Here is a 26,206-nt window from a genome sequence, read left to right as displayed (position 1 = left end):
AGGGTAAGGACCACTGGTCTAACCAAGTAGAGTAAATAAAATAGCATTGTTGGGATTTCATCAGCCTGCATATAAAAATATCCCCTTGGGCTTCCCTGGTGGCCCAGTGGTTGAGAGTCCGCCTGCCGATGCAGGGGACACGGGTTCGTGCCCCGATCCGGGAAGATCCCACATGCCGCGGAGCGGCTGGGCCCGTAAGCCATGGCCACTGAGCCTGCGCGTCCGGAGCCTGTGCTCCGCAACGGGAGAGGCCACAACAGTGAGAGGCCCGCGTACCGCAAAAAAAAAAAAAAAAAATTCCCTTTAAATTTATGGTACTTCCGTAAAAATCTATGATGGTAGAATCAAATCAGATTACTTTAAAAAACAAAAACATTTACTGAACGTGTATTTGGTATTCCCTCGAATTTAACAGTTCTTCTGAAAATCATTCAAAAACTATCAGACTGAAGCATATAAAATTACTGTTTTTGTAGGCCAAAATTGGTCAAATTGTGGTAATTTCTATATAATAATATACAAATACATTCAAATTCTTTTGGAAACCATTAAAAGATGAGTGAGGACACAGCAAACTAAGCGTTCAACACAAATACTTACAAAATACTCATCACCACAATAAGGATGGTGTTATAGCTTTCAATTTCCTTTTTCTTTCCTGCAAATTACAAAAAAAGGCCGATTTAGAATCAGGATTGTTTAATCTCATTTGAAAAGTACTGGAAAAGAAGTTTTTAAAATTATTTGTAAAGACAAAGTGATTTACAGTGAATTCCCCGCACCCCTCTTCTGACTTTTGATATCCTGAGTATTAGTAAACAAATCTACAAAAAGAAATCCTGTATCAGTTCTGCAAATTTGGCCTATATTACAGATTAATTTGTTCTAAAATTAAACAAGCAATTCAATATATCGTGTATGATCTCTAGCTAAGTTCCATCTCTGCAAATAATATTTGAAATAGTTTTACGTATAATGCTTCCCTCCTTAAAAAAAAACTTTTTTAATCATCCTCACCTGTTCTCTGTTTCCCAAATTTTGTTGCCAAGTGCCAAAATTAAAGAGCTATTAAGTTGAAATGGTAGAAAAACATATTCACACTAAGATGTAAACCTTAGAAAAGGATTTGATAATGTAGAAGGATGAGAAGGTATGACAGCTTTATAGCACTGAGAGGGAGGGAACAACAGTTAGTAGGGGCAAGATGTCTTCAAAATTGAGAGTAGAGATAATCAAAGTCACCTTCTATCTCTGCAATTTTGCTGGGCTGGCCCTGATAGTACATAAGGATTAAAAGCATACAAACATGGTAGTAGATTCAAGGGTAGAAATCAAATGTGTACAAACGCTAGGCAGGAAGTTAATGAGTGAAGCGTCCAGCAATAGGGTAAGAGTCGTGGGGACTGGTGACCTAGGGAGAGTGCACGCTCGGTCAAATGGGGCAGCTACTAATAAGCTCCAGCCACCTGCTGCTACGAAGGGATGTGGGTCCAGGGCTGCCAGATCTGAGACTCTATATAAAAATGTCCAAGGTTTAAAATACCATGTGGGCCCAGTAAAATACTTCTACTGGCCACATGCCTGCCATTTTGTAACTGCTCCTTTATACTTATATATTGGTTTTCTTTAAGGAAACCAGAGTTCGACAAACATTATTGGAAAAGGAGAGGAGAAAGGGAGACCTCCTAACTGACGTGTCTTATGAACAAGAGGCATATTTGGCTTCATATAAAATAAACTTATAAGGAAAAAAAACTTTCATCTCTGTTTACCAGGTAACAGCTACCTGTAATATCCCCTTTGGCATCTAAGCCCAGGTCTCCAGAAGAACGCTGAGAAGAAAGTTTAGGAGCTGTTTCTGCTGTTCTGTTGACTGTTCGCCTTCTCCTTCGTAGGCCACTAAGTTTTCCAGGGTCTTCAATGGGCTGATTTACCATAGATTCTTCCATTAACAAATCTGATTCTAAGAAGAAAAAAATCCTTAGATAGTGGAGAAACCTTCTCAACTATAAGATACTGGGGGGTTGGTCACTGTTTTGTTCTCAGTTTGCTTTTTTTTAGACCTTGGTAACTTTCTTTAACTATTACTCAGATTCTTATGGCCTAGATTCAAACTTTACTCTTAATGAAAAGTTTTGGAGTGTACGATGATCCCATAATGAGGCTGCATTATTCTAGGAAGAATGAACTGTATTAATTAATGACAGGATCATCAGAGCAAATTTGCCATGTGCTATATTAAATATTAATGTAGAGATTTCAGTTATGGAAACAACCCACTTACATTGGATCATTAGAAAGATTTCCAAGATAGGTTATAGTACTTGATTGTCAATCTCAAAGGAAGGAGAAGCATATAATAGTTCTAATTTACAATGAGGGTTTGCAAAAAAGGAAGCACTAGTAAAGAAAATCTGCCAACAACCTATCAATAAAAACCTCATTTTCCACATTTGTTTTAACCTTTCCCTTCACCAGATTTTTCATTAGAAGTTCATTATCTAGTGGTCAAACTCATTTCTGAGTTTCATTTTTCTAGTGATCTGGAGCTTAATAATCAAATAACCAAAGACAAGGAAACAAGGAAAATAAATAATCAACAAGCTGGATGATGAAGCCTTAAATTACCCTGAGTTGATTGGCCACCACCTTTCCTTTAACTAAAATTAATTATGCTCACATATGTATATATATATATGTTTTTTCCTCATGTATATTTTAAAGAATATCCAAACAGAACAACTACATCACCTCCCCAGTCTAGTACCCACCTCCACCAAATCCACACATGTACGTGGTACCATTGCTAGGTGGGCCTGCGTAAACCCAGGAGAGCTGCATTGGTAAGGGAGATGTGGGCCTGAGGAGGCTCCAGACCTTCGTGGGTACAAGTGCATACTTGTGACCGGATTACCCAGTCCCTCACTGCAGTCAGCTTCCTTGGCTCCTTACAGAGGGAGGGAGTGTGACAGCTCCTAACTGTGTGATCTTGGACAAGTCACTTAACCTCTCTCTCTGTGTGTTTCAATGGAAAAAAAAATAATAGTACTTATATCTCACAGGGTTGTAAAAAACAGGTTGATATTTATAAAGCACACAGAACAACGTCTGGCATATCATAGACATTATATAAGTGTCTGGTAGACCAATGAAAATTAGAAGTTTTGAAATTCCAAGTGGAGTAGTTGGAACCACTTCAGTAGGAGTCATTCCAACATCACCTACCAGTTCCTGCTACGAATCCAAATGAAGAATCCATCCATTCTGTTAATAAATGCCATTTTTACAAAAATAGATAAATCAAGAAATTTACAAACCAAGCTGTTTGAAATAGTCCGCCAAGGAACTCCAGGAATTCCTCTCAATTAAAGATTTGACAATGGCCCATGGTTGTTTTTTGTATTTCAAATCTGTTGAAACTCTAATAGATAAGGAAGAAAGAATATTTAATTTACAAATTTTAATTATATTATTAACATTACAATTAGATGTAGGAATGAATTCAGCGGAAAGCCAAAAGGATTCAAAGTCATTAAGACTTAAAAAAAAAATTGTTCACTGATAATGAATTCTTTAAAAAATTACTGGGCACTGCTAAAATTTCATCAACTTGGCATTTTATTTCTTTCCTTTCTCTAACCCTGAATTTTCTTTACTTAAATAGCAATAAAGGCTCAAAATAAATTTTAAATTTCCTAAATGCCTCGTATAAAAAATCTCTAGTGGTCATACATTAGCTGCAAGTCACTACATTAGCTGAGACTAGGCCAGTTGTGTGATGGCCCAGCACCATCTTCAACACGCCAACATTTCTGGTCTCCCATCGCAACAGAGCTGTTTACCGCCCACCACGTGCTCCTCAAGTCTCCCAGTCCCCTTGCCATTAAACGGGGTCCTGTGAGCATTTCTGGCCACTGGACTGCGAGCACAGCTCTACAGCTCTCTCTTCCAGTGGCAAATGAAATGACACATATTCTGGATTGTGCAGCCCCGGGAGGTCAAAGCCTTCATCAGCCTGGGTCCTTAAGTAAGGATCCCCGCCCCTCTGTGGATTGCCGGTGGACACGTAAAGCAAGAAATAAAGCTTTGTTGTGTAAGGCTACTACTAAGATTTTGGGATTGATACGTTACCAGCACACAATGTAGTCTGTCCTGACTAAAACACTCATTTACAGCAGCTCACCTCAACCGGCATTTCTGCTTTGAAGATCGGATGATATAGTATCTGTTCAGAGTATAGAAGTAATCATGGTAGGGGACATCGTGTGTCAGCACTTCTGAATCTACCAAGTAAAATTGTGCTTCCCGACTTTCTTTATACAGTCTCTGCCAAAATAAGATTAAGTTTTTTTGCATGTACATGTTTAATACATCAAATTCCTCACCAATATAGTGCCTACATACTCGAATTCCTTCTCACCAATTACAAAAAACATGAGAAGCCTATATACAGAGCCAGAAGGACCACCATGTTGGCTGTGAGATCTATGAATTGAGACGGGACCTGCAGAAATAATATTTGCTACCTCTCTGTCACTTCACTGTATAATTGTTTTTTTCCTTTCTTTGAGGCATGAGGAGGAGAAAGGAACTACATAATCTCTCGTGTGTGTTAGTAATTTATAAAGAATTGCAAACGTTCCTGGTAGGGAAACAATTCAAAATTCAATTGAACAAGGCCAGGACCCCACTCTAAAATTCATCAAAGTTTAACAAAACCACCCTTCACCAAAAACGTGAAGGAAGGAGACAACCAAAAAAAACACTGCTTTCCCTAAACAGGATCAGAAGTGGTTGCTGGCCAAATCTTTCTCATTTTCACCTTACCGATTCTGCCCATCCTCTAAGGTTATCAAAGACTCTCCAATTCAAAATACAAAACTTCTCTTAAATGTTTGAAAATCTTTGGAAGAAAAATATTTAAGTCCTTTTGAACACTGACGGACAAAAACTATGATAGCACAACTAATTCAGATGTTAATAAATATTTTCTAACTTTGCAGAACAGTTATACTATATGTCAACAACAACTGGCCAAACATAAACCCCACTGTATGACAGTGACATGCTGGTCACACAGTAGACAGAGCATTAAATATCTTACAATCTCTTCCTCATATGTCACAGCAGCCATCTAGTTATTTGGCTCTAACCCTTGACATGATCCAGTAAATCAGATTCCAGTAGTGTTCTTTTAAAAACCATTTATTATGGAAAAGTTCAAACATATACAAGAGGAGAAATGAACATTATACAATAAACCCTCATAAGCTCATCAACCAGCTTCAACAATATTAACTCCTGCCCAGTCCTGTTTCATCTGTACCTCTCCCCATATTCCCTCCCTCTACTCCCATCCTCTGCCTGACTAGATTACTTTTAAAAAACACCCTAGATACCAGCATAATTTCATCCAAAAATACATCAGTTTATCTCTTTATAAATTCCTCAGTATATCCCTTTAAAAGATAAATATTCTCTTCTTTAAAATATAGCTACAATACCATTATTGCACATAAAAATGAACAATTCCTTAAATCTCAGAAATACCCTTTTACAGTTGGTTTGTCTGAATTAGGATTGAGTTAATTTGGTTGATATAACTCTTAAATCTCTTTTAACCTGTACACAGTTTCTCCTCTATTTTTTTCCTTGCTGTTTATTTGTTGAAACTGTCCTGTAAATTGGTGACTAGGACCTATGACAGGCATCTTCCCTCTTCCCACATGCACGATTCTTTTGGAATACTGGCAGCACAGACATACCTGCTTTTCAGTGGCCGTGGTGCACTTTCCAGTTAGTGGATTATTAAGGACTATAGTGTAGGTCATGGTTCTCAGTTGGTCACCTCCAGGCTCTACATTCCAAGGGGTAGATACTATATCTAATCACAGCAAATATAAAAAGAGTTAGTTCTAGAAATTTGAGGGGTATGGCTTGGAATGGAATCAAAGAGGGAGTTTTTGGATTATTTCAATTTTTATTTTTGACCAATCCTAACTTCCTTATAACTATGTTATTAGTTTAACATTAAACAAGAGTAAAATCACATGTTAGGCACTCTTCTTGTATGTGACATACGCCCCATCTCTGATCCATTTACTTCTAAATTGTAGTTTATTAAAAAACTTTTTTCTTTTCTCTAGAAGATAAAGTTAAAAGTCATTTCATCAGTAGGCTTCTTTTTAAAGTCCCCAGTACGTACAAAGAGAAGTAACGGTGCTGGCCTTATTAAACAGAGATAGAACACTTCAACATTTCCATCACTGAGGACAAGACCTTGGATATGCAGCAACATGATCTGATCCCAACTTGTGGGGAAATCACGTCGATGAGAAATCATGTAGTGTTAATGGTTTATCTGCTGAGATCTTTAATCAAGGAGGGAGCAATGGAATATAAATAAACTATGTAACCTTTTCTATATGAAGAAAGCTATAGAATAATCTCTCTGCATTTATGGCAAGATCTTGGTCAAAATTCTCTTTTATTTACTTAGCAACAACACAGCGAGTAAAAATACGCTCTGAACGGAAACGTATCTTTAGAACATAGCACCATACATTAACAAAGGTCCTTTAACAAGCGAAACACTAGGAAAATATAGGTAACAGCATCATGAACTCTATTCAAAGATCTGACTAAGCTGGCTAATGTTGTTGGCACAGTGGATTGAGGCAATTAGTATATCTGGCTGCTATTCATCAATGTCCTAAAACATAGGAGCATTTATCTAACCCACTACCCATCATCAAAGGATTGAAGCAAGGCTTTATGATATATCCAATTTTGCTCAACTTCTTTCATTTACTTAGGCCTAGAGATTTAATGAGGGATCCTGAAGCTGCCTTTTGCATATCTAGAAAAGTTGTGCAAGCAAATTAAAAAGGCAACATTACAAAACATGGGATCTACAATACAGAATTTGCTGTAAAAATGATTTATTTAGTTGTCCAAGAAAGCGATATAAAATTAATTATAAAACTTTTCAAAAGATCATTTTAGTCATATGTCAGCCTGTTTCAGAAAAATTATACAAATAGTCCATTGTTAATCAGCAACAGAATTTAAAGATATCATTGAATTCTGCCATTAAAACTGCACACCATTCAACAAAGCAACTATCAACACAGATGAAAGTGTCTCTTCCACTTGTATCTTCACCAATGTTGCCAACAAGCCTACTGAACATAATGTGCCAGAACATCGTCTACTTCAGAGACAGAAAGTAGAACAGTGGTCGTCAGGAGTCGGGGAGAGGGGGGAAATGGAGAGTTATTGTTTAATAGGTACAGAGTTTCAGTTTGGGAAGATGAAAAAGTTCTAGAGATGGATGATACTGATGGCTGCACAACAAAATGTGAAGGTACTTAATGCCACGGAATTGTACTTAAAAATGGCTAAAACGGGAAATTTTATGTTATGTACATTTTACCACAAGAAAAAAGATTGGTGAATCTAGGTAATGGGTATAGGTTTTATTACACTATTCATGCAACTTTTCTGAAGGTTTACATTTTTTTCAAAATTAAAAAGTTGAATAAAAAGACTTAAAACTAGCTTTGAATTACAAAAGTAGTGTCATACAATAGTAAACAAAGATTTAGAAGAATCCAATTCAGATAATTTCTATTGAAAATTATTAAGAATTACCATCATTTTTAATAATTTAAAATCATTATTAAAAAATAGATCCAGCAGTAGCCATTTTAATGCTGAAATTAGGTTAAATCCACAAATTACTGACCATACTAAACTTTCCCATTAAATTCTTGATATTTTTAGAAAGGAGCCTTTGAGACCCATTCTCAAGAAACACAACTTTGATTACTAGGTAACAAGTTCAGAAGATAACATAATAGCGTGCAATCAGAAGCAGATTATCTCTTTTGGGGCAAACCTTCTGACTAATTCTAGGTCTAAAGGCAACATGCCTACAACTATTTACACTTGTGATTAGCCAGAAGGCTTTGCTGCCCAAAACCATTTATAGCATCAGATAGCAAACACAGTCATCCATATTGAAGCTAGATATGATATCAGACACCAAATGCAGCTATGATTCAAAAAACAAACTTCATTTAGTACCAGCGTGGAATAACATGCTAGTTTCTTGTGGGCCTTTTCAGCCATAAAAATAGTGGTGCAACATCAACAGGCATCATCTTAGAAAATTAAGAGAAATTACGTATCCTACTCTTCTGAAATAGCAAGTTCTCCAGGTAGACATGAATGGCAAAAAGATACAAAATAGATTCAAAACAGATATAGTAAGTTAAATATAAGCTACTGAGTGAAAAGATTTATATCCCTCAGGTATTATACATTTTTAAAACTGGAAGAACTGGGGCTTCCCTGGTGGCTCAATGGTTAAGAATCCGCCTGCCAATGTAGGGTACACGGGTTCGAGCCCTGGTCCAGGAAGATCCCACATGCCACGGAGCAACTAAGCCCGTGCACCACAACTACTGAGCCTGCGCTCTAGAGCCGGTGCTCCGCGATAAGAGAAGCCACCGCAATGAGAAGCCCGCACAATGCAACAAAGAGTAGCCCCCGCTCTCCACAACTAGAGAAAGCCCACACACAGCAATGAAGACCCAATGCAGCCAAAAATAAATAAAATAAATAAGTTAAAAAAAAAACTGGAAGAACTGAAAAAAGTAAAGATTTTTAAAAACATGACATTCTTAATATAATCACAAGACTCAGTAGCTATCAATTAGAAACTGCTTTGCTACTCTACTATAAATAATAAGGAAAAATTACTCTTTACAACTGAATCTATATCAATGATATAATCTATGAATATGTAATTATGTTTACATAAAAGTTTCAAATAAAGGAATAACATCTAATCGTTAATAAAATGGCTAAATTATAAACTATATTTAAATTGATTGTAGAATAACTTTCTCTTTGACTATATCAAATGACTCAGCTTATATGGATCTCTGCCACTGCTGATTTCTAATTTTATATAGCAAGCTAAACCACATGCTCCCAAAGTTTCTAAAATATCTTGAAATATTTAGGATAAATTCAATTTCAAATTGACTATAAGCTTATTTGAGACGTTTACCAAAATAGAACTTTTAATACATAATCAATAAAATCTTTTTTATAACTAACTTCCTAACTGGAATTTTTTTTTTTTTTGGTATTTTCATTAAGGTAGACCATAGACACTGCAATCTCAAATTTCCATGAATTTGCACAGAGAAAACACACACGTGTACCACTACCCAGATCAAGACAGAGAACTTTACCAGCATCCCAGAAGCCCCCTCCCAGTCTTTACCCACCCAATTACCAACTGCAGTTAACTAGTATGCTGATTTTATGCCCATAAATAAGTTTTCCCTGTTTTTGAACTTTATATAAAGAAATCACAGTATGTACTGTTTTGTGTCTGGCTTCTTTTGCTTAATACTACAGAATATCAGTAAGATTTACTCATATTATTATAAGTAGCAGGTGTTTTCTTTTCATTGCTATACAGTATTCTTCTGTGTGAACATACACAATCTGTTTATCCATTCTATTATTGGTGGATACTTGGGCTGTTTTTTGAGTTTGGGGGCCATTATAAATAACGCTGCTATGAACACTGCAGTACATGTCATTCAGAGTACACATGTACCCATTTCTGAAGGCTATATATACCTAATAGTAGAATTGTGGAGTCAGCTTTAGTAGATACTGCCAAACCATTTAGCAAAGTGATTGCACCAATTTATACTCTACTAGAATCCAATTTTTCCACAGTAGAACCCTTTTAAAGGTGGTTCAACCCAACTAAACTGCTACATTAATAAATGAATGGAGTTTTAGTTCTCAAAGGGTCTGAACTTAATTGTAGGTAGGACCTGACTAATTGGACAATTATACTATCTACATGTGATTTTAGCCCAAACACCTAAACACTAGTTTATACATCACCAAAATAAAATGGAAGCCTGTCTAAATTTTCCCCTTGACAACATAAATCAATTTACATAGGCTCAAGCCTCTAAGGATAATAAAATTCTCCCAAATTTATCATTAGATAAGAACACAAGACCAACCTATTATATTTCTAGAACTGGCAAATATCTGCATAAAGCGTGAACTGGTGAACAGCAATTCAAACATTCTCTCAGCACTGATATGAAAAACACGGTTGATATAAAGTCTTCCGTGAAGATCTTTCTCAGGGATATTTTCTGGGGAAACAAAAAACATGGAACAAAGAGTGAAGACATCAAGGAAAGGTAATTTCAAGGTTTTGTTTGGTTTGTTTTGGGCACAAAATGGTTTTTACATGTGATTACAATGATCAGCACATTACAGGACACTATTAAAACTCTAAATTGGTATTATATACATATGTACTATGTATAACTATACATAATAGTATATAGTAATTAAACTATACATGATCAATAGTTCAGTCAAAACCCAAAAGACATAGAAATATTTAACTTGAATATCAAACTCCCATAATGTATCATTCAAAAGAATATTTCATGAATTTGTGTGTCATCCCTGTGCAGGGGCCATGCTAATCTTCTCTGTATCATTCCAATTTTAGTATATGTGCTGCCAAAGCGAGCACTCAAAAAAATATTTCAAGAGTGACAAGGGCAGTATTGAGACACATAGGGTGGTATCTACCACGGTGAATAGCAGGTCCTATTTCTGAATACGCAAACATTCGGTAATTACTAAGTCATGAATGACTCGAATATCTCTCTGCTGCACTCACTAACTTACTAGCCTGAACAGTGTTTCAAATCTGACTTGAAGCTCACTCCCCCAAGACAAGTATCACTGTATCCGCTACCTGCTCCCAATACCACACATTAAAAGAAATCCTTCTGAAAAGTATTCTTCAAAGCTAAATAAAGCCCAACGGAATATTACATTTTTCTAAGAATTTGACAGCGATAATTATGTTGAAAACTCCTGGTAGCAAATGAAGAAGCAACATCTGCTCACCTCTCCTCATGTTCCCTGGAAACACTGCATAAAAGAGCCCAGGAATCTATGGTACTTAGCATATGGCAGGTATTGTGCTAAGCACGTTACAAATATTCACTCATCTTATCCTCACAGCAATCCTGTGAGATAAGAGGTATTAACATCTTCATCTCCATCGTACAGAGGAGAAAACTGAGACACTGAGAGAATTGCTGAAACTCGCCGAAGCTCTGTGGCTAGTGAGTGACTGAATGGGAATTTGAATTCACTGTAGCTCCAGAGCACGCAAACTAAACCTCTATTTTATAGTTCAAGGAGTTTAACTTAGAAGAATTAAAAGGAAATGAAAAAAAAAAAAGGGACATCTAGGAATAGGAGCCTGGTAGAATAAAGGAAATAGAATAAAGCAATCCAATGTGAAATTTTAATGATTTCAGGGCTGGGATTATTTATTATTTCAAGGATTATGCCTGTCAGTACAGAATGACAACTGTGACAGAAGCTCCCCACAGTTCACAAATCAAGCTCTAAGAATTATCTGTGTCAAGCACCTGTCCATGTTAAGCCATGAGAAGCAGTCACTTGAAGTAAAAGATAGTGGTTTATGCATCAGAAAAACTCTTCTAGCTCTGCCTTCACCCCAGCTGTTGGCTTTTCTCCCTCATGAAATGGTTTGTGTCTCCCTATTTTGCTACAGGTGCAAAGAACTTAGGGACATCGGGTAGATACTGATTTACCTTCTCCCTGCAACAATACTATGTGTAGGCAAAAGCTATTCACTGCAATTTCAAGTAATGGCTACTTGGGCACAGAAATGAATCACTGAAACTAGGCAATTAACTAAGGTTCTGTGAGGCAACTTCCTAATTAGGCTTGAGAAATAGCTTTTTCTGACATAGAAGTAATACATGTTCATTGTAAAAATAATTCATGTATTCACAAAGAAACAAACAAGTACACGTGATTCTATTAATCCTGCTCGTCACCTTCACAGAACTTATCCCAACTTGTAATTATATTTTTATTGGCTTAGTGACTTGTGTATTGTCTCTCTCCTGCGCTAGACTCTAAGTTCTATGTGGGCAGGGATCATGATGATTTCAAACACCTAAGTACGTTACATGTTTGGCACACAATAAGTGTTAAATAACTTTTTGAATGAATAAGTGACTATTCAAAACGCAAAAAATCTTAGGGTCTACTTTTACTTATAGGACTTTAAATTTGCAATCATATTTTTAAACTTTTTATTTTTTAATAATTTTAGAGGTACAATTAATTAAACTAGGCTTTATTCCTATTTTTTCCAGTAATGTCCCTTTCTGTTCAAGAACCCAACCCAAAGTCCCATGTTGAATTTAGTTGTTATCTTCTTAGTCTCCTCCAATCTATGACAGTCCCTCACTTTTTCCTTGTTTTTCAGTGCCCTTATACATTTGAAAAGTACAGGTCAGGTATTATATAGAATGTCCCTCAATTAGGGTTCATCTGAGGTGGGTTTTTTTCATGATTAGACTGGGGTTTGGATTTTGGGGAAGAATACCACAGAGATGAAGTACCCTTCTCTTCAAACTCAGGGTGTACACGTATCAGCATGACTTATGATGATGTTAACCTTGATCACTTGGTGGTGTCTGGCAGGCTTCTCCACTTCAAAAGTATTATTTTCCTCTTTCCACATTCTATTTGTTAGAAATGAGTCACTAAGTTCAGCCCATACTCAAGGGGAGGAGAATTAAGCTCCACCTCCTGGAAGGGGGAGTATCTACATATATTATTTGGGACTCTGTAAGGAAGACTCATGCTTGCTCCCCCATTTATATATTTATTCAATCATTGGTATCAGTATGGACTTATGAATAATTATTTTATACTTTAGGTTATAATGCAGTATTATCATTATTTATTTTGCTGCTCACATTTTTTTTTGTTTGGCCATTAGAAGTTCTTTCAGGTTGACTCCTATGTCCTTTCGACATGCCTCTTTTTTTCTTTTTCAAGCACTTCTTTATATTCTGGCACTACAAGATGTTCCAGGTTCATTTTGTATATTCCCCAACTGGGCCCTAGAAGCAGCCATTTCTCTAAGGAGTCCTGGAACTATAATTTTTCAAAAGTAAGTTTCCTGTTCACATTTAAGAAGGACATAAATTACACTTATATAAATATTTCAATACAATATCTTCATATTTCATTTAAACTCCATTATTCGATAAAATGTTCTATATCATGACTGATAAAACATAATCTGTGGTATTGCTGCTGGAAATTAACAGTAATACTTTTTGTATGTAAATGTGTTTGAGGAAGTAAGGATATGAAATAAACTATTTCCACCTGGGATTATTTTTTTTAATATTTATTTATTTGGCTGTGCCGGGTCTTAGTTGCGGCATGCGGAATCTTTGTTGCGACGTGCACAATCTTTAGTTGCGGCATGCATGCGGGATCAAGTTCCCTGACCAGGGATCGAACCTGGACCCCTGCATTGTGAGCGTGGAGTCTTAACCGCTGGACCACTAAGGAAGTCCCTGGGATTATTTATTTATTAAATTCATGGTACTTTAAAGCTTCCTACCTAAATAACATCACCAATAACATTGCTGGAAATTTATTAAGCTAGCAGGTGGCATTTTAAATGGGGAAAGGAACACTGCTCAACTTAGTAGCAGGTTACTATTTCCAATAAAGAAGAAATACTATTCCAAGCGTATAAGTTTGAAAGTGGCCAGTGGAAATCGTGGGAAAATTGAGACGTAAGTATGAAAAGGACCTGGACATGAATAAAACTTAAACCAGATGTTGATAGTATTTTGAGGATGTGTGAAAAATGTATTAGGTAGGTATGCAAGAAAATTAGGTAATTTGGAGTTTAACTGAGTAACTAAGGACACACAATTTTTTTTATCTTCCATTTTCTAAAAATGGGTGATTAGGGCTCACATGCAATACAGAAACTACATCACTATTATTCTTTGTTTATTTCTAGATAAAGACACAGCTTATGTGAGTTTTAATGTTATCCTTTAATCATTAATGTTAATTTTATAGGAACTCAATAAAGAAAGTAAGGCATTTTTTTTAAAGGACCATTCTTATAAAAGAGCAGGTGAGAAAAAAGAGGGGAAAAAAAATCCCCGTTTTGCTGTCACTTACGTGTCTGGCCACTGGGTGCCAGAGTAGATCTTCCTACAGTTAGAGGTTCAAGCAGGCAGGGGATAAGTAATTCACAGGGCTGCGTACCCAGGCATGAATGGTAAGGACACCAAGAGAATCTAGTCATTCCTGGTGCTTGACCCTTTTATAAAAAAACTTCCTGTCAACTATCTTTTCAAAAGAACACATCAACTGTCTTCTTAATGCATTCTATGATATTTTAGGGACTTGTTTATTTTTATTTACGTTTTTAAGAGCATGGGTTTAGTTTTCATCAGAGATGCTTCAGTGTTTCCAAACCAAGGGTGAATCTGATTTGGATTTGGATTTGGTCTTGGTTTGGTTTTGGATTTGGATTTGATTTTAGATTTGGATGTGATTTGGATTTGATTTAGATTTGCCTTGGATCTAGTTTTAGTCTTCATGGATTTAGTAAACAGCCTGCAGGGGTTCCCAAACCAGGTCTAAGCCAAACAGTAAGTGGACTAGCAAATACAATCATGCCAGACAGATCCAAACCACTACAACATCCCCATCACCAATATTCTGGTAGGAATATTAATATAACATGCTGGTACAAAAGCAGGTATAGCAAAACTCCACTGGCATTACTCCGTTCTTGAAATTTGAAAGTAGTCACTACCCTAGATCTTTCCCATTGTCTCCTCACTTCACTGACTTCAGTGTCAATAATCTTACAGCTAAAAAGAAAACAAATTCCTTGAAATGCCCATTTGATAAGCATGACAAGCCCTAGGTTATTGGTTCTAACTTAAGAGAAAGTAAAGAGAATATGATTTGCTATAAAGCTTCCCTTAAGCAACTGCTTTTTATTTTTATTATATTCTCTACTTTTGAATCTCTCTCTCTTTCTCTTTTTTTTTGTGGCTAAGGAAAGTAGCAAAATTATAGTGTTACACCATGAAGATTTTTATTATGATTTTTTAAAACTCAAATGGTATTAAAGACTCGAATGTAAGACCTGAAACCATAAAACTTCTAGAAGAAAACATAAGCAGTACATTCTTTGACAGCTTTCTTAGCAGTATTTTTTTGTGTATATCACCTCTGGCAAGATAAATAAAAGCAAAAATAAATAAATGGGACTAGATCAAACAAAAAAGCTTTTGCACAGTGAAAGAAACTATAATCTAAATGAAAAGGCTGACTAGAATGGGAGATGACATTTGCAAACGATATATCTGATAAGGGGTTAATATCCAAAATATACAAAGAACTCATACAACTCAACAACTGAAAACCACCTGATTAAAAAATGAAATGAGTAGAGGACCTGAATAGATATTTTTCCAAAGAAGACATACAGATGGCCAACTGGCACATGAAAAGATGCTCAACATCACTAATCATCAGGGAAATGCAAACCAAAACTACAGTGAGGTACCACCCCACACCTGTCAGAATGGCTGTCATCAAAAAGACAGCAACTGACAAGTACTGGGGAGGATGTGGAGAAAAGGGAACCCTTGTGCACTGTTGGTGGGAATGTAAACTGGTGCAGTTACTATGGAAAATAGTATGTAGGTTCCTCAAAAAATTAAAAATAGAACTACCATACAACCCAGCTATTCCACTCCTGGGTATTTATCTGAAGAAAACGAAAACACTAATTCAATAAGATATATGCACCCCACTATGTTCACTATAGCATTATTTACAGTAGCCAAGATATGGAAGCAACCTAAGTGCCCATCAACAGATAAATGGATAAAGAAGGTAAATGGATAAAGAAGGTGTGGTATGTGTGGGGGTGTGTGTGGGGGTGTGTGTGTGTGTACACACACACACATATATATATATATATATACACACACCCACACCCCCCCACACACACCCACACACACACAATGGAATATTACTCAACCATAAAAAAGAATGAAATCTTGCCGTTTTTGACATAGATGGACCTAGAGGGTATTATGCTTAGTGAAATAAGTCAGACAGAGACACATGCTGTATGCTTTCACTTATATGTGGAATCTAAAAAACAAAACAATGAACAAACATAACAGAAACAGAGTCATAGATACAGAGAACAAACAAGTGGTTGCCAGAGGGGAAGGAGGTTGGAGGAGGAGAAAAACAAGTGAGGGAGATAAGCACAACATCCAGTTACAAATGAGTCATGGATAAAAAGAAAAAAATTGCTTTTCCCTTGTTACTGCTTCATCTCCCCCATCTTAAGGCTTGGGACGTTAAAAGCTAAAAGTGATGAAGATTTTCAAATTCCAGGCTTCTGAAAAGTGGAGAGAGGTTAGATTATGAGCCCCTTTCCTCTATTTCTTATTAACTTCCATCCTTTTTTGGTTCATTATAGAGTGAGACTGTATCTAATGCAAAAACCAAATGCTCAATTTGCACACATCTAATATAAAAGTAAACATTAAAAGACGTAACAGAAATTTTACTAAAATTTATAAGAAATTCTTTACCTTCATCAACAGAATCTGAAGTGCTGCTTTTGTCCAAAGAAAGATATTCATTTTTATTCAAGTCCAGTGATTTTGATGACAGTCTACTTAACCTCTTTTCTGAAGTTAGTGAAGGATTTTTGATCTGTTTCTCACTCTGGGGTTCCTCTTTCCCTAACCCCTAAAAAGCAAACAATGAGATCTTTAATAATAAAGACACTTTGAAATACTGCTTTTTGAAAAAATTGTTATGTTTGTATCACATTTCCAATTCAGTCCAAAAAATATTGGTAGATAACACAGACTATCCTAAAGTCATCTTCTTATACATTAATGAACAATACATTTATGAAGAACATCACAAAAAAAGAACTCACAGACAATTAACAACATGTGAATCACTTAGGTCGAAGAGAAAGGGGACAAAGGACAAAAATAATAGAACAGTCAGTTCTTTGGGGTGTGAAAAGGAAAGGAGTCAAACCCAGTTAGTTTCCCCAGACAATACCTGCCCCATCACCTCAAGGAAGAGAACTCACCCATCTCTTAAGACCAGTAACTAAAGGGGAAAGGGAAAGAAAAAAGAGAGATAAAAGTCACATAAGAGTACAGTGAGGGAGAAAAGATTAAAAGGGAAAATTAATTTCACAGCAAACCCATAAGAACAGAGTTGGCTTTGCTGTTAAGGGACTAAGGAATTGGGCATTAAAATATATTCAATATATACCGCTATCCATACTTTCTGGGAATGGCTTAATAAAGATATGTCATTTCTATAATAAATTTAATACTAGGCATTAAAGTATGAATGCTATTGCTATGTTAGTAGTATTCAAGTAGAACAGTATTATAATTAGGCTTAAAAGAGCAGTGTGATAAATATAAACTACACAGCAATGTACTTTCTTGCATTGTCTGTGTATAAGCAGATGAAAGACAGCAGAAGTGTATCTATAACTTCCTGCCCCATGAGATCTTTGAGCAGCACTTAACAACAGAAACAGCTCCAGGGAGGAGACCGGTTTCCATTGGCCGCTCAGAAAGCAGAATAACAACCGGGCCCCAGGACTCAATTTATTAAAGGATTATACTATCCTAGACGAGGATTGATTTTTCAATCAGAGAGTATTGTTAAAATCAAGACTTGATTTATTTCGGAGTTCCACACTACGAAGCAACAGGTTTATTAGCTGACCCAGGGTCTCTTTAGATGCTAAGTAGAGTAACTTTCCACACATATTACTCCTGTTGTTTCTAATTAAGATATAGTTCCTATTATAAAGAACATGGACAGATACTTACAGGAAAAGTAACAGTCCCTATCTTTGAATGGTTAGCATCTGGACAATTTTTATTTCTTTGTATATTTTTCTATATTTCCTGATTTTTTACAAAGAGTATTAAGTTTATAACTTAAGAAAAACCTATTTTATTCTTGGAAAAAATGTTATTTCTAACTTTTTGTTATTTCCAACTTTGTTGGAAGTAAAAATGAAACAAATTAAGTGACATATGATATTCATGATATCTGAGAATCTCACTTTACTGCTCTTGAGTGCAAAAGGAAAAAAAGGACCAAACTTCTAAATTACTTGTATTCCATAACCTGAAAACATCTATACTAAACATCAATGAATATATAATCAATCTTAAAACATTAAATTATTCCTCTACATTCCATTCCCTTTCATTAGAGAACATATGACTTCCTTTAGGGACAAAACTAGAAGCAAGGACCAATAGGTTAACTGTCCCAAGAGCAGGTACAGAAGACATTGTCTGAGAACCCAGTCCTCAAAGTCAGACTTTTGTAAAAGGAGGAGGGGACTGTAAGAGATCCCCTGTCCTGTTACCACCCCAAAATTGAGTGGTTTGGTCTTCTCAGTGAGAACGTACAAGGGGATTAGCATTCAGAATCACCTCCCTTACACCAGCAGTAAGTTCCCAAGGGTCTCTTGATGAATACGTTTTACGTGAAATCCACAACACAAAATCAGACTGAGATAGGTGCGTGATAATTGCCTGAGACAAGTTTATAACTTGGTGGCCTTTTACATAAATATATTCTGTTTCAATGTTTCCCCAACATTTATTCACAGCAGATGCTGGGAGCTCGAGAGAAGGTAGAAAAAGTCCACTGCTGGCCACACACAGATTCACCTTCAATCATAATAGCTTATGGTTATTGAATACTTAATATGTGCTAGGGACTGTTCAATGCATTTTCACATATATTAATTCATTTAGTGCTTATTAAAAAACCCTGTGGGGTAAGTGTCCTCATCTTATAGTTGAGAAAACAAAAGCATAGAAAGGTTAAGGAATTAAGTTAATTTATTTAAGGTCATACAGTTAGCAAGTGGCAGAGGTAGGATTTGAAGCCAATGCTCTGATCTAAAACAAGAAATTCAGCATTGGCCCCAAACTTGCATCCCCAATCAGAAGAACAAAAGTTGTACACTCTTAGCACTCAGAATGTGGCCTAAGTACCATTCTTCATTAAAACTATGGCTCATTAGAAAAAATGGCTGATACTAAGTCTGGGACAGAAAGTATACAAACAAAATGTGCCTAGGACACATTATTGTATCAGAAAGAAAGGAAGTCATCAAAGATTATTGATTATTTCAAAAGGACAAAGGAGCCAACCTGAAGGGGCTCCCATTGGCAGAGAGGACAAACTGAGTATAAAAAGTAGTAACAGGGTTTCCCTGGTGGCGCAGTGGTTGAGAGTCCGCCTGCCGATGCAGGGGACGCGGGTTCGTGCCCCGGTCTGGGAAGATCCCACATGCCGCGGAGCGGCTGGGCCCGTGAGCCATGGCCACTGAGCCTGCACGTCCGGAGCCTGTGCTCCGCAACGGGAGAGGCCACAACACTGAGAGGCCCACGTACCGAAAAAAAAAAAAAAAAAAAAGTAGTAATAATAATGACTTCAAGTGATAGAAACTCACTGAAATTTAAAAACATTGAAGGGCTTATAATAATACTTGAAAAAATAAAGAAACTAACTAACTATGAAGCCCAGTAATTAACTGGATGTGCCTGTTTTAGTAATCAGCTTAACAAGCATCTCTTGTTATTCAAGCATGGTGCTCAGAGTTCTCCTCTCCCCTTCAAAACAGATTCTTTCCACTACGCACATTACCTACTACGGGAAAAATTCTGCTAACTATGAATTTCTCCACCTTATTATATTTTTAATGATGTCTATCCCCCTTACAGACTGATGCTCAGGGAGCGGCCTGGTAACTCTGCACCATATCCAGCTCTGAACAGAACCACATGTTATTCCCATACAACCTCTGCAACTTATAGGCTTAAAACCCTTGTCCTAAAATACAAGAGCAGCCTGACATCTTAAGTTTTTAAACATTTTGTATATTGTATTTTTATTTTCTCTTCCATTGTGATGAACACATGGCAGTATCAGACAGATTTTAAAAGGGATATCATATACTAACCCCTTTTTGTGGATTTCCATCAATTGACTCTGTTTCTGAAACCCGACTAATTGATTCACAGGTAAAACTGATTGGCTTGGATAATTTTTCATCCCTCTCCCCACAGCCATCCAAGCTGCTCCTTCTTGGACTTCTGTAAGAAACACATCATAGAAACATAAACAAGGTCACTTCCGCACAAGTAGCTGATTCAGTCTCCTCACTGAGGTCCTTTTCTATTACAAAGCATTTGGACAACAAATTTTCTTTTTGTAATGTAACAAATAAGCTTCTACTTATAACAAAGCTATCTTCTTAAATCACATGCAAATTGACTTCACTGCTGAAAATAAAATATGCTTATAAAGATTTTATAAACTTCAGAAACCATTAAGAAATTAACCAAGTACAAGTGGCCGTAACAGCAACTAATAAAATGAACGTTGCTTATTTAAATTTCAGTTGCGGACAATGAAGAAGCTTCGAAAGGTGCAGGGTAGGTGTTTGAGTTGGATGCCAGGCAACACCGGAAGGCAGTTCTAGATCTCGTCTCCTTCCTTCAGATTCAGTACCAGCTGAGATGGCACATCACTCCAGGAAGGGGAAGCTCCTGATGTCTGAGCACAGAGCCCATCCATCAGTCCATGCCTCCCTTCTTGTTCTTCTCGTTCCTGAGAACAGGAATTCCTAAGGTTAAAGGAAAAGCTTTCAAATGGTCATAGGAACAAGATTACAATAAATGTCTTGGGACCTTCTTTTCCTCTTTCAGGGAGTGGGGGAAAAACAGGAAAGTGTATTAAATATAAAAGCAGCACAATGGATCTAATTTCCAGACCTCAACTTTATTGAGCAATTAGCATTCCCATGTAATCATTGCTACGTTTAGACTTAAAGCGCTCCTAAAATAAAGTGGCTGCCTGACATCTGAATCCATATTATCCTGACAAAGAGACAGAAAAGCTAAAAAAGTCTATTCTACTCCACCCAAATAATACTTAGGTCTACTACTCAGTTACTCCTGGCCAGGCAGAATAGCAGGACTCTGAGGGAACCAAACAAGGAAAACGGCTCCTGGAGACAAGACCACCAGCTGAGTGTCTGTACTTGAGGATTTTAAGGATGGAGGTGGATTGTGGAGAAATGAAGAAAAAAAGAGGAAGGAGAGTGAAGGAAAGATTGAAAGTGAAACGAAAGAAGATAGAAGAGCTGAGGAAGTACAAGTGTGAGGTAGATATGCTTCTCTCAGAGATTGGAAGAATGAGAAAAAGAGCAGAAGAGGGAATGAGGATCCAGGGAAGTCCCAAGCCTAGTAAACTTTACAAGGAGAGTATTCTAATGGAAATTTTTAACTTTACAGAAAACTAATAAAATATACACGTGTAACCATGTAAAAAAGACTGTAAAATATTAATGCTGAGCTGACACAATATAAATAGGATCAGTATAACTAGAAGGCTTATCTAGATAGAATAAAATCTTTGTATACACATGAGACTTTGAAAGATTTCCACCTTAAGACTTATTTACTACAGAATTTTTAAATAAATAATTTACCTAATTTTTTATTAAGGTATAATTCATCTATCATAAAGTTCACCCCATTTAAAGTGTACAATACAGTGATTTACAGAGTTGTGCAGTCATCACCACTATTTAACTTTAGAACATTTTTATCACCCCAAAAGAAGCCTTGTGCCCATCAGCAGTTGCACTCTCCACTCTCCCTTTCTCCCAGTCCCTGGCAACTGCCCATCTACTTTCTATCTCTATGGAGTTACTGATTCTGGACTCTATTTCGTATAAATATGAAGACGAGATGTGGTCTTTTGTGACTGGCTCCTTTCACTTAGCATAATGTTTGCTCTAGAATTTTCATGTATTATCCTTAGCTGTTTTTGTTGCTCTGACCTCAATCACCATTGGACAAAAAGCACTTTTATTTGTACAGGTTAATAATAATGTCCACTCTTCCAAATGAATTCCCATCAGTCAAAAACAATCTCTCTCCACCCTGAATTTTTCCCATATTATCTATTGCTCTTCTTGGCCCTTATCATTTCCAACCCTGTATTATATGTATTTGCATTCCCTGTAGCGCTATAAGCTCCTTTCATTAATGCATTCAATATTTATTGAGTGCCAACTACATGTCAAGTACTACGCTAGGGTATCCTTGAGGAAAAGTCATATTATCTTTCTATCCCTTAAAATATCTTCCAGCTAATTTTCTTTATTGTTATCTATAGGTGCAGAGATTTCACTAGGTACTTCTCCATATCCTTAATAAAAAGGTTTACTAACCCCATGCTTTAAGCAAATCCTAGGTGACACAGTTACAAAGTGAACATTTCCTCATCCGACCTGTATTTGCTTACCAATTTAGCAAACTATTCACTGTCCTCACCTTTCACTCATTCCACTACAGAGAAGCAAGAGGCAAATTTCACTGGATGGTGAATAAATAGAAAGCCTGAATTAGTAAAGTCTAAAATAATTCTGCTTTGATTAATGATGAATAAATCTTGTCATTTCAAGACACTTTGCAGTACCTTGGCTGCACACCATCCTCCATCGACAGGGACAAGTTCTCCATCTCTTCAGCATTTAAGCCTAGCTCAGTGCCATAGTTCTGCTGGAGCAGCTGCCAGACTTCCTGTCTGGTCAAGCTCTAGAATGACAGAAAGACTACCCTGACTATTGGAAAACATAACATAGTATACAACATAGTGATTCAAAACATGAATTCTGAAGTCAAAACGACCTGTTATGCAGTTACTAGTGTATGGCTTTGTTAGTTATTTCACCTTTCTAGATATCAGTTTTCTGTATCTATAAAAAGTGGGTTAACAAAACGTATCCGACATAGTTGATACTGGGAATAAGCAGATGATGATTTTAAAGTGTGTAATATAATAACTACTGCCAATGGGTGTAAGACATTTAAAACCCTCTTTTTATAAAATAATTTGTTCATCCTTTCTGGCAATTACTAATCTGTGATTTAAATTCTGCAATCCAACCAGTCTACCAGGATGACTGGATCACCATTCAGAATACCAAACGTCAGTTCAGAATCCCTCCCCTTAATTCATAATGTATCTGAATATTTTAACTATATTTGAAACCTCACATATCAGTAAATTTTAAATTATATTTTCCTAAAATATAAAATGCAAGAGTCTGGAATTCAGAATATTTCCGTTTTTATTTTTATTTATTTTTAATAAAGTCCAGCTTGTTCTTTCTTTGTAGGTATATATCAGTGTTAAATAATCTAAAATGCATGTGTTACAAAGGAAAACCAAAACGATAATAGTATGACAACCAACAGTCTGATTTTTAGAAACATTATGGATGGTTAATTACATAATTAAGCAAGGTAGAGGGAGGCAGCATAACACTTGAAGCAACTGTTGGCAAGATTCTTTACATCTCTTTCATTCAACAGATATTTATTTAGAACTACCACATGTGTATCACTGCACTAGATGCTAAAACAGATAAAAATGATGTCCTACTTGCTCTCAAACAACTATAATTTAGTTGAAGAAACACTGCAAACTTTTAAGTAAAAGTTAAATATGACAAGCTATATCATTATTATGTACTAAAGAACTGGTAGAATCAACATGATATAGAAATCTAAAGGAAAGAAATATTACTGTGGTTTAGGGTGATCAGATAAGGCTTCACATTGCAGAAGGGTCTTCAGCTAAGCTGAAGGAAGGACATGAATAGAGGAAATGGAGAAATAAAAAAATTTGGGAGAGGGAAGCTACATAAAAATATAGAATAAAATACATGAAAAACATAAGCAATATTTGTTTTGAAGTCAGTTATCAATTTATCAGACTAATCAGAGTAAAAATTTTAAGTGGGTAAATAGTAGCGATAAATATAGGGAAATTTTATGGGGCAAAAACATACAGACACCTTGAATTCCTCGCAGATATTCCCAATGACAAATACCACATTTCCTTTTTTCTTTTTCCCTGTTTCTCCTCTCGGTCTAGTAGCTATGGTATCTTTGTTTGTTACATTATACTAGATGACCTTCATTACATTTCATGGAAACTCAAAGATATTAAGAACAGAATTTCTGCACTTTAGACTGCTAGTTCCCAGATGACTAAGATTCCATAAGAGCAGGTGTTGAAACTTCAGATGTTACTATCAGTATTTCAAAAAGTCAAAAATATCCAAACAGTTACCTACAATAAAGTTTTTCAATCTAGGTAAAATGTAAGGCCTCTTCGTTCGGAGCTGAATTATATTAACCTAGAGTGGTTATTCCAGGCTGATAAGAAACTCTCATTGGAAATAATGTATCCCTAACAAACGATAAAGTTCTAACATTTTATTATTTAATATACACCACTTATTTGGTTGACAAAAAGTCTTTTGAAGCATAGTGTCCATAGAAGAAAAAAAGGATCACTAGTGGTAGAGAAAGAAACCACTGTTCTTGATCCTAAAGGTACCCACACACATTTCTGATTCCCACTCCAGAAGAACCATTTGTGAATGGCTTTTTTTTTTTTTCACAATAGCAGTTAGCTCATACTAATAATTAGCTCAATATTCCAAAGATGTTATCTTTGAAACAATTTTAGTGTCATAAATACATGGTTAACTTTATAAAGAGAAACAAGCAATATTTCAATATACTTGTGGAAGATTAACCTTTTATAAAAAGTCTTCTGAAATAATAGGTATCAAAGTATTCCAAAAACAAACTAAAGCAAGTAGATAAACAATGAGCTTAGTAAAATAGTAACAACAAAAATACAATTTTTGTTGTAAAATAGTAACAACAAAATACAATTTTATTTGACTACATCAATAAATGTTTTAAATATATTATCAAATACTATCAGGAAGTTAATAGCAGAGTAACAGAGTAATAGCAGTAATAGCAGAGTAATAGCAGAGTATTAGCAGAGTATTAGCAGAGTAACTTCAATATACTTTTAATCTGTTAATTAAATTTAAACATATAAGGTTAATAGAAAACAAAACAGAACTCATTTAACTTGTCACCTTATAGATTTGCTAATTTGTTAAAAATGACTTTTTCTACAAAGTCACAAAAATGATTATTTACAGCCATGCTGAATATTCAAACATTAAAACATATACCCAGACTGATATTCATAATTCTTTCAATAATCAGCAGCAGAACCAGGGTTAAGTAACCTTAAAAAACAACTTAAGTTTTAAACAAAGGCTGACCACCTACCTGCTAACAATAGGGAGGAAGGCTCCCCGTTCAACCTGCTGAGCACTTGAACAAAATAAAGAGGAATCAAGCAGTAATCAGATAAGGCTCAAAAGTCAGATCAATTTCTGGCCCAGAAAGCTTTGTATTCTAAGTACGCTGCAAAGTCTTTATCTGCAGCAGAGTTCCAAACATTTAGTGACAACCATGCTTCAATCTTCTAGTTTTGTTATGAGAAGTTTTCCTTATAAAAGACAAGCTCTACTATAATTTAAGGCAAATGATTTGTCACTTCCTGGTTTGTAGTATCAGCACTCTTATCCAAGGCTGCCCTTCAGAATGCAGAATTGGAAGTTACACCTCACTCTACAGGTTCCTAAGCCACTCCTACTAGAAGAGGGTAGGTAAACAGGGTTTTATTAAAGAGACAGTTCCCAATTTCTTCTGTTCTACACACTGATTAGAAACAAAAAAATGCAAATGAAAATATCTTGCCTATGCTCAATTATGTAAAATGCTTATTGCAATATGATTTTAATCTCTTTTTTTTTTTTTTTTTTTTTTTTTGCGGTACACGGGCCTCTCACTGTTGTGGCCTCTCCCGTTGCAGAGCACAGGCTCCGGACGCGGAGGCTCAGCGGCCATGGCTCACGGGCCCAACCGCTCCGTGGCATGTGGGATCTTCCCGGACCGGGGCACGAACCCGTGTCCCCTGCATCGGCAGACGGACTCTCAACCACGGCGCCACCAGAGAAGCCCTAATCTCATTTTTAAAATTAAATATATTAAGGGTTAAATTTTCTTCTCCATGCTAATACTTCCTATTCAATTCTGGCCATGTCATTGCTTCTTCATAGCCCACTTCTTCAGTACTAATGTCACATCCCCATCAGACTCCTGCATTAACCCTTTACAACTATCAAGGATTGCAACTCTTGAGTACTGTAAATGGAACGTCAGGAAATGTCAAGAAGAATGAGCTATTCAGGTGGAGCAATTCC

At 36.2% G+C, this 26,206-nt stretch overlaps 1 protein-coding gene and 1 non-coding gene across 5 annotated transcripts in view; both read right to left on the bottom strand.

Annotated features, from left to right (window-relative positions):
* The window catches only part of GRAMD1C (GRAM domain containing 1C), a 34,467-nt gene extending 8,880 nt beyond the window's left edge, over nt 1-25,587 (bottom strand). The window contains exons 1-10 of one of the 4 annotated variants that reach the window (XM_089910555.1): nt 25,227-25,587; nt 22,537-22,655; nt 20,009-20,141; nt 16,569-16,728; nt 10,065-10,202; nt 5,766-5,884; nt 4,184-4,326; nt 3,318-3,421; nt 1,787-1,963; nt 601-658 (exon numbers count right to left, since the gene is read on the bottom strand). In XM_089910555.1, coding sequence (XP_089766681.1) covers nt 601-658; nt 1,787-1,963; nt 3,318-3,421; nt 4,184-4,326; nt 5,766-5,884; nt 10,065-10,202; nt 16,569-16,728; nt 20,009-20,141; nt 22,537-22,580 — 1,076 coding nt within the window. In that variant the 5' untranslated portion in view covers nt 22,581-22,655; nt 25,227-25,587. Of the gene's footprint in view, nt 1-600; nt 659-1,786; nt 1,964-3,317; nt 3,422-4,183; nt 4,327-5,765; nt 5,885-10,064; nt 10,203-16,568; nt 16,729-20,008; nt 20,142-22,536 lie in introns of all 4 variants that reach the window. The other 3 variants (XM_089910554.1, XM_089910556.1, XM_089910558.1) reach the window with 3 other exon arrangements.
* Nucleotides 10,493-10,594, bottom strand: LOC115802405 (U6 spliceosomal RNA). The gene has a single exon (XR_004022871.1). It is a non-coding gene; the product is annotated as a U6 spliceosomal RNA (small nuclear RNA).
* Nucleotides 25,588-26,206: the final 619 nt, after the last annotated feature.

The sequence above is a fragment of the Delphinapterus leucas genome, chromosome 4, assembly GCF_059928025.1.
Source record: "Delphinapterus leucas isolate spDelLeu-1000000601 "Yukka" chromosome 4, BTC_Dleu_Yukka2, whole genome shotgun sequence".
NCBI lineage: Eukaryota > Metazoa > Chordata > Mammalia > Artiodactyla > Monodontidae > Delphinapterus > Delphinapterus leucas.
Note: the sequence above shows the minus strand (reverse complement) of the source record. Positions and strands in the feature narration are given on the sequence as shown.